At 40.3% G+C, this 13,578-nt stretch overlaps 1 protein-coding gene across 1 annotated transcript in view; it reads left to right on the top strand.

The window, feature by feature from the left end:
- smchd1 (structural maintenance of chromosomes flexible hinge domain containing 1) overlaps positions 1–13,578 on the top strand; it is a 36,509-nt gene that overhangs the window by 7,081 nt on the left and 15,850 nt on the right. Inside the window, exons 7-22 of the mRNA XM_050056062.1 lie at positions 1,496–1,615; positions 1,731–1,897; positions 1,991–2,084; positions 2,197–2,407; positions 2,500–2,620; positions 5,572–5,752; positions 6,278–6,475; positions 6,552–6,665; positions 7,754–7,860; positions 9,027–9,109; positions 9,223–9,336; positions 10,959–11,036; positions 11,147–11,266; positions 11,347–11,491; positions 11,773–11,875; positions 12,424–12,496. Of these exons, the coding sequence (XP_049912019.1) occupies positions 1,496–1,615; positions 1,731–1,897; positions 1,991–2,084; positions 2,197–2,407; positions 2,500–2,620; positions 5,572–5,752; positions 6,278–6,475; positions 6,552–6,665; positions 7,754–7,860; positions 9,027–9,109; positions 9,223–9,336; positions 10,959–11,036; positions 11,147–11,266; positions 11,347–11,491; positions 11,773–11,875; positions 12,424–12,496 (2,029 nt within the window). The remainder of the gene's footprint in view (positions 1–1,495; positions 1,616–1,730; positions 1,898–1,990; positions 2,085–2,196; positions 2,408–2,499; positions 2,621–5,571; positions 5,753–6,277; positions 6,476–6,551; positions 6,666–7,753; positions 7,861–9,026; positions 9,110–9,222; positions 9,337–10,958; positions 11,037–11,146; positions 11,267–11,346; positions 11,492–11,772; positions 11,876–12,423; positions 12,497–13,578) is intronic.

Genomic DNA, 13,578 nt, shown 5'->3' with positions numbered 1-13,578 from the left:
TGCCAGCTGTTTACATGTTGATAGCTGTGTTTTGAGTAATTTTCAGAGGAAGGTAAATCTATACTACTATACAAGCTGTACACTGACTACTTTAAGTTATATCAAAGTGTCATTTCTATAGTGTTGTCCCATGAAAAGATATAATGAAATATTTGCAAAAATGGGAGGGGTGTACTCACTTATGTGAGATACTGTATACGTGATTTATTTTTCTTACTGTGTGACTACTTGTTATTTTTAAAACATGGCTAACTGTATATGGAGAGATCCATAATTAAATAAACAGATTAGTTTACTGCAGGTCGCCTTTTCCTTTAACCTTATGGCCAAAATGCTTCCATATCATAGCTTTTAAACCAGTTGCATGGATATTTGTGGGATATTTTTTGCCGGCATAGTGTCCAGTGTTTGCATACTGTAATATTTCACTTGATATACAGTGCCAGTCAAAAGTTTGGACACACTTTTTCATTGAAGTTAATGGGAAAGTGTGTCCAAACTTTTGACTGGTACTGTAGTTTGAAATTCACATACTCTTGAATAATAAATGGTTCACAGCCTTTTTATTTTAAAAGTTAACTGCATTAATTAATGAATTAATTCATATGAAAGCATGTTACAGTGTCCTGCCTGTATGATAATAACAAAATGATGGGGAGGTGAAATGCTCCGCTGTGTTGTTTTAATGTCTCCAGCAGTAGAGAGAGGGTTATGTGCTGTGTTTTTAAGACTGACTCAGACTGAGCGTAGAGTTGGGGCTTTTTTTCGCTGCAGAGTGGGTTGGTCAGTCGATCTTTTTTGTTTACATTACTGATAATCGCTGCTCCACTCTGGTAACGTTAGTCTCTGGATGATGGCGTAAAAAGTATTCACAATAATTCATTATTTAACTCTTTCGTGCCTGCACTGTAGACCATCTGGGTGCTGCACTGCTCTCGCATTTGAGTTCCACCTCTTTAGTTTTGTCAATATCATGTTAATAATAAACATTTAAATAATTGACTATTGACATTTAGGAATCAATGCCAAATCACCCACATCTGCATCATCATGCATCTGCACCCCTACACAACACAAAGAGTATAGAGGCGGATTGAGAGAGTGAGAGCCACCCCTCTGATCAAACAGTAAAACTAGGCAGTGCTGATCAAATATAAACCAAGTTTCTGTTACAGCATTGTCTGATTCTCACCTAAAATGTTTTTAGAAACATATTTTATTGCACTGTTCAGCTGTATTAGGAGAGTTTGTGAAGAGGCAGTGGACGCCATACTGTTTCCTGTATTGCAAAAAAACAAAGGCTGAAAAACTTGGATCAAAGGGTAAAACTAAGGCAGTGCTGAGCGGCTGTGGCTCAAAAGGTAGAGGTGCCTCCAGTCCGCATGTTTCTTTGTTGTTGTTTTTTGTTGGGACCTTTTGCACATGAGTTGCAGACTGACTACATTCAAATGAACAAGTAAAAAATAACCATCGACTGGTTTCCTTTGTTTATTAGATGATCACTAAACCAGCAGGCTCCCCAGATGTCCATGAGCTGGTTCTGTCAAAGGCGGACTTTGAGAGAAAAGAGAAGAACAAAGAGGAGATTTACAGTGAGACCATGAGACATAGGAAGGCAAGTGTGCGCTTGTAACTTCAAAAACAAGGTGATCATGTTTGCATTTTGGAGCTCTTTGTGTTAACATCTCTTCTGTCTATCCTCTGTGGGATGTGTCGTCGTCCTCCTGCAGCCTGGGGACTCTTCACATGTGAATAAACCTGATGAGCGCTTTCTTCATCCCCTTATCACTGAGGAACTTGAGAAGGAAAGCTTCACAGCTGTGGTCATTACGGAAATCTTGCCTGACCATATCAGATTTCTGAAGCAGAATTTTGCCGTGTGGACCAGACAGCTTGCGTGAGTTTATTCACCCACACCATCCGATATGTACTCAAAAGTCTGAACAGGTCCCAAGTTGTCTGCTGCAAAAAAAATATGTCCATATTTCAGCAACGTGTATCACTATTACATTCATGGAGTCAATGGAAGGGACATGAGGAGCAGCTCTACAAACTCAGATCATCTCTCTAAAATTGACATTCAGGTGAGGCTGCTGCTTTAATTGTTAATGTGAGTGACGTCTGTTTTTCTGCAGACTGGTTTTGCTTTAATGCAGTCTATCTCCGCTGATATTATTATATGACTCTTTTCATCAGATCACTTTGCGCGAGAAGCCTCCCAGAATTCCCCGTGTGATGAGTATTAGGGAAGTTGACAACGACATGCAGACTCTCTACATAAATTCTGCTGCAGACAGTTTTGAGTTTAAGGCCGAACAAGATGGTGGCACTGTCGACGGAGTCATTCGGTATCATCCTTTCCTCTATGACAAGGAAACATATCCTAAAGACCCTGATGCCATGCAAGGTATTCAAACCCTAAATTATTGAATATACTTTATGACATATGACAGTTTTGGATTAAAATTGTGGACCTACATTTTGATCTTTGTTCATCAGCCGCTCCTGATGATGATGATACCGATAATGAGTCTGGAGTCCTGCATCAGGCAAGAGGGAAAAGGCCGATATTCAACTGTTACTGGAACGGACGGCTCATACCTTACACAACAGTGGATGAGTAAATACTTTTTTTTTTGTTACATAATTAGTCTCAGGTTTGACGTTTTTCTGTAGGCCGACACGGAAGTTAGCATCACACTGGTTCCCTCATCAAAGAGCCTATGAGATTTTTCCATTGGATCTTGGATTATTGCCGAAAATAAGCTCTGTGGCAAACAAACGTTCATGGTACTTTATGATACCACGTTTTGTTCAGCAAGATAATCTTCACAAATCAACACCACTTTCATGATGAAGGCTTACTGCAATCGCCAGAGGTAAAAAGCTAACTTTAGGCTTTTAACAATCTACACCATGTCGCATGACCTAACGTCACCACCATAAGAAGACTGAAAAGCCGCGACTTTGTGTGAAGACGCTCTGTAGTCCCATTTAGCCTCTTGTTAGCAGCTGCCTTTTTAAGACTGCTTCAAAGTTCATGAGTGGGGTATTTACTGGCATATTTTATGTCATAGAAAAAAATGTGAAAGTCTCTTAAGCTTGTGTTAACTGCAGACCTTATTTCAGGCATCTTAACAACAACCCATTCAAAAACACTCTGAGATGAGGGAACCGTGAGTGGTAAAGTGCTAACTCATTTCTTAGGGCTCATTCCTGGAGCACTCTACAGGAGGGAACTTAATTCCTTAGACTTACAAGTTGATATGAGCTGCTATTTCTGTCAGAGAGAGAAAATTTAAAGAAACCACTGTCATGTCTGTATGCCAAATATTACACTAGAGCCAGCAAGTGGTTAGCTTAGCATAGCACAAGGACTGGAGACAAGGGGAAACAGATAATTGCCACAGTGGATCAACTTGCAGTGACCCCAGGACAGGGATCATCAACCAGATTTGTTCAGGTGTTGAGGCCTAAGCAGACACTCTGGGGGCTGGACTTTCAATATATATTTATATGTTATATGAATGATTGGCTCTAATTAGCCTGTCATTGTTAGATTGTTTCATTATCCCATTTATAAAAGATGGGAGTTTGTTTCAGCTTCACTTATCCAATCTACACTGCTCAACCAGCAAAATGTTACGCCCAGTTTTCTGTCATACGTTCCTTTTGTAAATGAGGGCCAGTGTGAATGCAAATCCAGTTGAGAGAGAGACAAACGATGCCTGTCCTGCCAAACTAGGAAATGATGCCCACCAGCACTGAGCAGGAGAAGCTAGTGCTGAACCATAGAAAGTAGGAAATTTGACTTTGGCAGGTTTAGGGTGTGTCTGTTTTGCTGGATGGATCTCACCTCAGGCTGATGTTGTGGTAGGACTCAAGCAGTCAAGCAAGTTATTGCCAGTCTTACTGAGCTCTTTCCCAGACTGTAATGACATCTGTTGAAGCATGTGACATATATAGCAATGAGCTAATTAAAACTAATATTTGCTGATGATTAATGTTGGACATCTGAATGTGTATTTGTATCTGACACAATCATGGTGATCTGGCACACATCTGGCTTAGTCAGAACACCTTGCACCACTGAGGGAGCCAAACGATGTCTCAGCAAGGTCATGAACACCTGGTTGCCATTAAGGAAGGGCGTATATGAAGAAACAGGGTGATTATGGGATTATAATCCAACAAGGTTGTCTTTGTTATCGATTAAACAAATCCAACGGCCTAGCCTGTCTAGGGAGCAGCCAGGAATGTGTGCCGTTGCCTCAATTTCTGTATAAGCCCGAGAACCCTGTCTTTCTTGGGTTAGCTGCTTCCTGGGACAACTCTTTATTTCTTTTGACATTCATTTGTGGCAAATAAACCTGCACTGAGTGAACTCAGATTCATCTTTGGGTTCTCAACAGTTTACTTCTTTTGCAGTAGGTCCTGTGATGCCTACCATAGTCAGAACAAATTTAGTCAGCTACAGTTAGCGAGCCTGAAGGCTCACACACACCAAACCAACTTCAAAGAGCCAGCAGAGATGAAGGCACCCTCCTGTGTCGCCTGATGTTGCAGTGCCAAAAAAGTTGCACAGGAACACACTGCCAGGATGTGGTAAACCAGCACTTTCATTCTGTGCCTGCATGAGCGGAGAAAAACTCTCCACACCAGCAGACAATAGTAGTCTGTCCTCATTCAAAATGGAAAACTGTAAGATGCTAGTTAGCCAGTTAGCACACTAACAACACAATCCAATGTTGAAGAAACAAAGCATGTTTACTGTGTGCTTGTGAACAGTAACACAAACTATCACAAAACATTTCTGCTGAAGAGCTTAATGGCAGAAAAGAACAGACTACTTACCTTGTGTATCAACTTTGTCTTGGTCACATTCCCTCTGACTTTAGCTTTTTGTTTACTTTCCTCACTTCCATTTCTATTCTCGTGCACTGAGCTGAGCTACCAATCAGAGTGATTTCATTCACCAACAGGCTTCGCTGACATTGATGTTGATTAAACATGCGGAATTTGCAGAAAAAAAGAAGTCAGGGGCCGCTGAGGGGTAATGGTGCAGGACACACCGCACTGACGAGGGTGGACAAGGCCCAACTTTGACCAATGGCTGACTGTTGGCTTGGTGTGTTAGGGCCTTAAGTCAACAAAAAAACACCACCATAGTTCCAATGTTATCTGTGGACTTTGGTGATCCCCCAACTTTTCCTCTACGGAAACCATGATGTTCACATTTGTGGTTTTGATTAAAATATCTTGACAACTCTTTAAGCAGATTGCTATGACAATCAGTACAGATTGCTATGACAATCAGTACAGACAGCCATGGTTCCCAGAGGATGAAACGTAATAACTTGAGTAATCCCTTCACTTTTCATTATCAAGTCCAAACTAAATTTGACCAGTACTTTACTAAGGACAATTCCATGCAATTCACTAGCTCTATATTTTGTATAGATATTTTCTCATCTGACCCTTGGCAAGGCTTTAAGGCAACTTCAACTTAATTTATTGAAGAATTAGCACAGTTGTTGGTCTTCTAACACTTTTACTGTCCATCTGGCACAGATTTGATTGGTGCGCACCCAATAAAGACTCAAAGGAGATCGCAGAGTGTTACAGTCGGATTTCAGGGGTGCTTTTCACTGATGACAGATTCAAGGTCAGCACGAATAAGCTCACCTTCATGGAGCTAGAGCAGAGACTAAGGAGCAAGGATGCTATCTTCACACGCCTTGTTAACGGACAGGTGGGCATATACAAATGGACTTTTTTTGATGATTAGAACAGATTGCAGTGTCATCTTCAAGAGTGTACTTCTGTAGCATGTATGTTGGATGTGGATATATTCTAAGATTGATTAGTGCATAAAAAGTTGAATGCTGATTCTTATTTTGCTGTTAATGTTGTTGATATTTATTATTGAAAGTGTTTACCTGAAAAGAACAGATCTGCAGTTACCTCCCTATATGCAGTGAACTGAAGTAAATCAGTTAATGCCGCAGAGCTTAACGCCGGTGACTATTAGACTATGACCATGACTGCAATACGGCGCTCATGTGGCCCTGTTTGTTGGATATGTAACTACTCAGTCAATTGCTGACAAAGAAGCCCCATAAATTTGATAAGCCAACAGTAGAACCCCAGTTTTGGTGTCTTTCAGGTTCCTAGTGGTCAAAAATCTTCATTTTCATGTAGCCTTAGCCCACTTTAATTTAAGAACTTAAAGAACCACCAGATGTGTTATTGAAATGTTTTATTTCCATGTTCACAGAGACAAAGAGGTAACATGCTGAAGGAGTTTACACAGTGGCTAAAAAACTGTCACGAGAAGTGGGACAAGCAAATTCAGTTCCTCGGCTTTCAGGGGACCATAACACGAACAGATGTGCCTGTTAAGAAAATGCAGGAGCCCTGGGCGACTTTCTCCTCCATTGAATGGGATGGCAAAATTTACAAAAAAGGCCAACTCGTAAGAATTCTTTTTATGAGTGTATATTCTAATTATTTTGTTTTGTATATTGATGCTTATATACTTATTTAAACAGGTGAAGTCTCGGAAAACGCAGCCCATTCTGTATGGTAGCGTGGCTCGTTTTCTGCTGTATGGAAAACACGACGGAAACGTCTTTGCCACAGGGGGACAGGTTGAATTGGTTCTGGTAAGAAAGGAATAATGGTGTTTGTGTTTGCTAAAGTGATAAAAGTATGAGATTTTCTTGCATGTTAATCCTCTCCGCCAGTTTACCTTGCTGTCTTTATAGTTCACACCATTTTTGCTTCAATAAAGAAAAACTTAAATGATCATTAAAAAAATAAAAATGTATTAACTTAATACGCAGAAATCTTCGTCTTTTAGCTAGGACTGGGCAATATGGAGAAAATCCAATTTCACAGTATTTTCCGACTGGATATCTCAGTATTGATGTTGTAGGGTTGACTATTGGTGCTTTTAAAAAATATTTACACAATGAGATTTTTGATAAATAGTCATCAGTAATGTAGAGATATTGACGAAGTAGGTAAAGGCCTTATATTGAACAGCTAGAACAGTCTGGTAAGTTCAGAACATTACATCACTTCAGTATAATGCAGTGGTTCCCAGCTGGTCCGGCCACTGGGTCCACATTTCTTCTTAGTCATTAGTTCAAGGTCCACACAGTTTAATGTATTCAGCATCATACTTGCGTTAAGTTTGCCTTTTCTGTTAAGTAGCTGTCCACTAGTCACTCACTCTACAGCAGGAAACATCACTTCAACATGAAGGCTTCCTGCAGGAAATTCACTCAGTGTCAAAGTAAAGTGTGTTTTTACAAACTTCACATGCGTGCGAGTCACTTGCGGTCCATTGAGAATGAACCTGTGACCCACTTTTGGACTGCGACCCACCAGTTGGGAACTCTGCTATAATGCAACCTTTAAAACCAGCAAAAGACATCACTTAACAATTTTACGATATCCAGAGTCCAAAACGATATCTAGTCTCATATCACAATATCAGTGAATTTATTGCCCAGCCCTAACTTGAACATGGCATCAGGAAACTGCTTACTCCAAAGATCCCAATAAGGTCCAGGTGGCCCCTCATGCCAGGTTTAAAGTGACAGAAAACCTAATCTGTAATGACTTCTTTTCCACATCTATATGTGGGAATACATGTGTGAAATCGTGTAATGTTAGTGAAACATCTAAGAACTTTTTTGAGTTTACTTGTTTTTACATGGTATTGATAACCGAATCTGTTTTCTAGGAACCCAAAGCATTTCATGACAAAATCAAGACAATACCCATTTCCAAGATTGACAAGACCGCCACTGATAAAGCCATCAAGACATACATCGACAATGACTCTGCCAGGTATGCACACACTTAGGAGAGATGCTTTTGTGCTGCTAGCATCTAATCTGGGCTTTACAGTGCATTTATAACATAAAGCAAGACCACCGTTGACCCCTTGAACGCAGCACAATCATCTCCAGCATCCCAAGTTCTATGCCTCCGCACTGGTGATAGGCATGGTCTGTGGCATTATGTTTTTGGGTTGTCCGTTTGTCTTTCTGATTCTCGTGAAGGCAACATCTCAAGAATGCCTCGAGAGAATTTCTTCAAATTTGGGACAAATGCCCACCTGGACTCAGCAATGAGCTGATTAGATTTTCGTAGTCAAGGTCACTGTTACCTCGACTTTCTCATTCTCATAAGTGCAGTATTTCAAGAACACCTTCAGCTTTTTTCAACTTTGGCACAAACGTCCACTCGGACTCGAGGATGAACTGATTAGATTTTGGTGGTCAAAGGTCGAGGTCACTGTGACCTTGTCCGTCTCATTCTCATGAACAAGATATCTCGAGAACATCTTGAGCAAATTTTTTTCGAACCTGGCACATATGTTCATTTGGACTCCAGGATGAGCGAATAAGAATTTGGTGGTTGAAGGTCAAAGGTCAAGGTCACTGTGACCTTGCAAAACCTGTTTTTGGTCATAACACAAGAAGTCATATGCTAATTATGACAGAATTTCACAAAACTGTCTAAGAGGATAAAATGATGAAGTAATCCAAAAGGTCAAAGGTCAGCTTCACCGTGACATCATAATGTTCTTTAAAAACACTTTTCTGGCCATTACTTAACGTCGTAACTCAGGAACAGAAGGGGAGACATTTGGTCAGATAATGAAAACAATATAATGGTGTCCACCTTGAAACTGTGCTGAGTGTTGAGATCTTCTGTGCTGCCGTGTGTGTGTGTGTGTGTGTGTGTGTGTGTGTGTGTGTGTGTGTGTGTGTGTGTGTGTGTGTGTGTGCGTGTGTGAAGCATCCATGTTTTCACAAACACGAATATAAACTGTGACTGCAACTTGCAACTGCAAATTCTACTTTAGATGTGATTCAGTGAAATGTTTGGAGTAATATGTGATACTATGTTTTACCTCCCTCCACCTTATCTCCTTGTTCTGACGAAATGCAATAGCTTCAGCCTGATGAGACTTTATCAGCTCATGTAAATAATATTTTTTCTCCCAGGCTTCCAGATATTCTGACAGTGGACTGGCCATCTAAGAACCCCTGGCCACAGAATGCTGTACGTCCAGCCGGGAGTGTCATAGGTAAACGTAGTGGTCATTGGTGTGCCTCGAAACATGATAATGTTGAAACATGTCCTTTTTCATGGAGCCCAAAAGTCATGTCATTGTGTTTTTTTACTTTCACATCATTTTAGGTGAACTGCAAATTCAAATTCTGAACAAGAAGGGAGATTCTTTATCCAAGATGCCATCAGTGGGTCAGGGGACAGGGAAAAGACTGAGTATTGAGCGCAGAATCATCCATCACGGTAAGACAAAAAAAACCTAAACCTCTAAGTGGTTTGCAGTGCATGAAAACACATGATATAGAATTACCTTTATAGCTTTAAAAGCTGGTATTAGGTTTGTAACATATTGACAAGGGGTGTAACAATAAATCGATCTGGATGATTATCTTTTCACTGACCTCCGATTGACTCCTATTAGACAATGAGGATTTTTACTAAAATCGTCTCATATCGATCGCAGGCCCCTAAATCAAATTGAAATGATTTTGTATTGTGGCAGACTTTGTAATATCAGCAAATATTGTATTGTTGTCCAAAGAATTGATATAATAATCAACCATTATGAAACCAGAACTATCGCACATTCACATATGTAGTTTTTTCTTGAGCCGCGAGCGTCATGTAGGTTTACATTACCAAAGGTTTATGACAAAATCACTTGACGACACCAACTCCCCCGTGCTCGCTGTGAGAGAGGAGTGGGAGAGACGCTGTGCTGCTGCCAGAGGAGCCGCTGAATGAGTTCCCTCTGAGCAGCAACTCGCTAAAAGAGTCTGGAAGCTGTTCATAAAACATTCAGGATGCCAGTTTATTCCACACTGCTGAAGCGGCTCCTCTTTTTGGAACCACCACAGAGTCTGACATAATTTCTTCAATATATCAACAAGTCGAAATATTGCTAGTATCACGATAAGAATTTCTCAGATGATATTAAAAATGTTACCGCTATGACTAATATTGATTAAAGGCGCTGTATGTAAGAATGTGGCCAAAACAATGACTGCACTCAAATTCAAAATACTGCCGCAAGTCGTGTCCGCCCCCCCTCCCCTACAGATTCGAGGTTGCTGGACAGCGGCACACTGGAGACTGATTTGTTTGCCCACGGGCAGCTGCCGTGGCAGAGCCGCGTCGCCGCGTCCTTGATCTTCGGTTTTCCAGCGGACCGTTCGAGCAAGTCCGGCTTCTCTGCTGCTAACGCTGCTGCCGGGATACAGCTGAGGAGGAGCTGGCTGCTAATGCTATGTACCGGGACACTGCTAATGCTGCTTGCCGTGCTGCTGTAGCTCAGTCGTAACTGTAACTGATGCTGAGACTCTACTGACTGCGTGACTGGTAGACGGCGGTGGGTGGCGCAACAGGCCAAAACACAAATTCAAAACATAAACATGATTTGCGGACCGTAAAAATTTTTTTAAATGCGAATATTCTGGCTGTACTATTGTTGTCGGTGAGATCAGTATGTTATATGAACATTATTCCTTAGTCTCTGTGACATATTAGGAGGATTTTACGACTATTTGCTTTAGATTTCTTACATATGGCTCCTTTAAATTAACTATTTAATTAACTAACTAAATTAACTGCCTGTCAAATATTGAAAAATGCTTTTTACAATTTCTCAGTTTTTGGAGCACAAAAAAACCCTCACATTTGAAATGTTGGGACTAGAGAATTTATGTTTGTTAAATTACTTTAAAAAGTTATTGCCACTTCATTTTCTTTCAGCCTTTTTTGTGGCTCTACTTTGTTCCCGCTCTTCTCTCTAATTCTTTGTTGTTCAGCTTCTGGTATACAAATTGTAACAGAGTTTTTTTTGCCTCTGGATGTTGTAGTAAACTCGACTTTTCTTGTATACGTAGGTCCCAAAGGAGATCAAGAGATTTCCCTTTGTGTTGCCCAGCATTCAGCCCAGTGGGGTTTCTGGTTCAAAGAAAGTGGTACATCTCTTTTTATTTGTCAACCTTTTCATTATTGGCTACTTTTTGCATGCCCTGTTTTTTTTGTATCAGAACAAGTATCAGTTTTGCAAACATCCCATCTTTGGCAGAGAAACTGACCATCCTGGGAAAGTATACTCTGTTGCTGTTCACCATATTAAAGGAAAGTAATGCTACCTCCTTCGGAGGCAGAGAGCTTCCAAGCTTCAAACTCAACTTCACCATCACTGGTAAGGAAAACAACAGAACATATTTATCATCCTTTCTGGATGCCCCAGTTACACACTTCCACTGTTTTTGTCCTTCTCAGAGGGCAGTGCTGAGAAATTCCTTATCGGTGCAGTGAGCTCCACCCTTCATGTGGGAGTGCCATTCAACATTCCTCTGCTGATAAAAGACGGTTATGACCACTCAGCGACCCCTCCTCCTGATCTCAAACCTGTACTCAAATGCAGGTGGGTCACTCCATTTTAACTCCAACTGTCAGAAAACATTTAACCCCAGTTTTGTTGTGTTTTTTTTGTTTTCATTGGACATCTCATTAAGCAGTCCCGTCTTTGCTTATTGTTTGAAAAGGGTTTTGACATGTGGTTGTTATCTAACAACAACAAGTTTATGTAACTTATTTGTATGCTTCTGTCATGTATCTTCAGTTTTTCGTAACTCTCATTACTTGCTTAGTTTGCCAAATGTAGGAGTCAGCTCTGGCTCCAATAACATTATCATTATCATTCAGTGGCCTGGACCTGAGTTACGAGACAGCGGACAGCAATGGCACCACGTTCACCATCAGAGGTGTCAAAGCATTAGGAAGAGTCCTGAATTACCAGCAGTCGAAGGTGAGAAAAATGATGCTCTCATCTCAGACATTAGCTTGCTTGCTCACTAGAAAGGTTGACGCAAAATGTATAATAATATATAAATAGGAATAAGAGCGTATACAAAAAGCATGTTTCAGTCAGTATTGCGCAAGGACCTGCATTTCAGTAATGCAGTAAAATCAACAGTGCAGTCACGAACAGAAGTTTCACATGTCAGCCCTGTAGACAAGAGTACAACATTTGACACAAACGACAACTGCTTGACACCCGAGACACAACAATTGTTATCCTCTGTTAGGCTCTGGTTTTTGATTATTGCTTGAAACTTAGTTTTACAGCAACGTTTTTTTGTAATGCCTGATTTGTAACATTTGTGTTTGCCTTTCTACGCACTGTTTTCCTAGCTCTCATTATTGTTCTTATCGTTGTAACTATATTTTTATTGTTTTATTCTCAAGTGTTTTGTGAAGCACTTCAACCTTGTTTAGATAAGTGCAATACAAATAAAGTTATTATCATTATTATTATTATTATTATTTATTTCCATTCTGTATTTTATTTTGCAGACATATGACCTGAAAGTGACCCTGCCTGGCCTGAAGAAAGACACACAGACTATCAAGATCAGTCTTCTTCCTGGTAAGATCCCATTTATTTATCCATCTAGAGCAATAAATAATATTGATTGGTTAAAGGTATAATCCACAGGATTGTCGGTTACTTTTTGTAAACAGTCTCACCAGCAAAAGTTGAAGTTAAAGCTAACACCCGATTCACTCTCATTTTGCGTTTTGCCTCTCTATATTTGCATTTTTTTTTGGTGCTGTGTTTCTTGGATCTTGATGCTTATGGTCTGGCACCCGACCTCACCTGAGTGCTGTGGGGGTACATGCCCATACACATCACAAACACAGAAAATAAGAACACTAGGACTTAAGAATGAACTGATTACATTTTGATGTTCAAAGGTCAAGGTCACTTTAAACCCCATCCCTCTTATTCTCGTAAATACAAACGTCTTGAGGCAATGGGTGCATGTTGGGAACGTTCCCTTGGACCCAGTGATGAACTGATAAGATTTTGGTGATCAAGGGTCACTGTGATCTTGTTCATCTTACTCTTGTGAATGTGGTATCTCAAGAGCACCTTGTGGGAACTTCTTCTAATTTGGCTCAAATGTTCACTGGGACTCAGTGATGATCTCATTAGTTTTTGGTGGGCAAGGGTCAGGGTTGCTGTGACCTTGTCTGTGTCATTCTTGTGAACACAATATCTCAAGAACGTTTTGAGGGAATTTCTTCAAATTTCACACAAATGTCCACTTGGACTTGAGATGAACTGATTAGAAATTGGTGGTTAAAGGTCAAGGTCACTGTGACCTTGTGTCCGTCTCACTCTTGTGAATGTGATATCTCAAGAAGGCCTTGAGGGAATTTCCTCAAATTTGGCACAAATGTCCATTTGGACTCAGCAATGAACTGATTTGATTTAGGTGGTCAAAGGTCACTTTGACCTCACAAAACATGTTTTTGGCCATAACTTAAGAATTCATACACGAATTATAACAAAAATTCAAATAAACAAATAATAGGCTAAAAATAATGAAGTGATGATGTTTTATAATCAAAAGGTCAAAGGTCAACTTCAGTGTGACATCATAATGTTCTGCAAAAAAGGTTTTCTGGCCATTGTTCAGCACCATTAGTCAGAAACAGATGGGG

The sequence above is a fragment of the Epinephelus moara genome, chromosome 11 (genome assembly GCF_006386435.1).
Source record: "Epinephelus moara isolate mb chromosome 11, YSFRI_EMoa_1.0, whole genome shotgun sequence".
NCBI classification, from domain to species: Eukaryota; Metazoa; Chordata; class Actinopteri; order Perciformes; family Serranidae; genus Epinephelus; species Epinephelus moara.
Note: the sequence above shows the minus strand (reverse complement) of the source record. Positions and strands in the feature narration are given on the sequence as shown.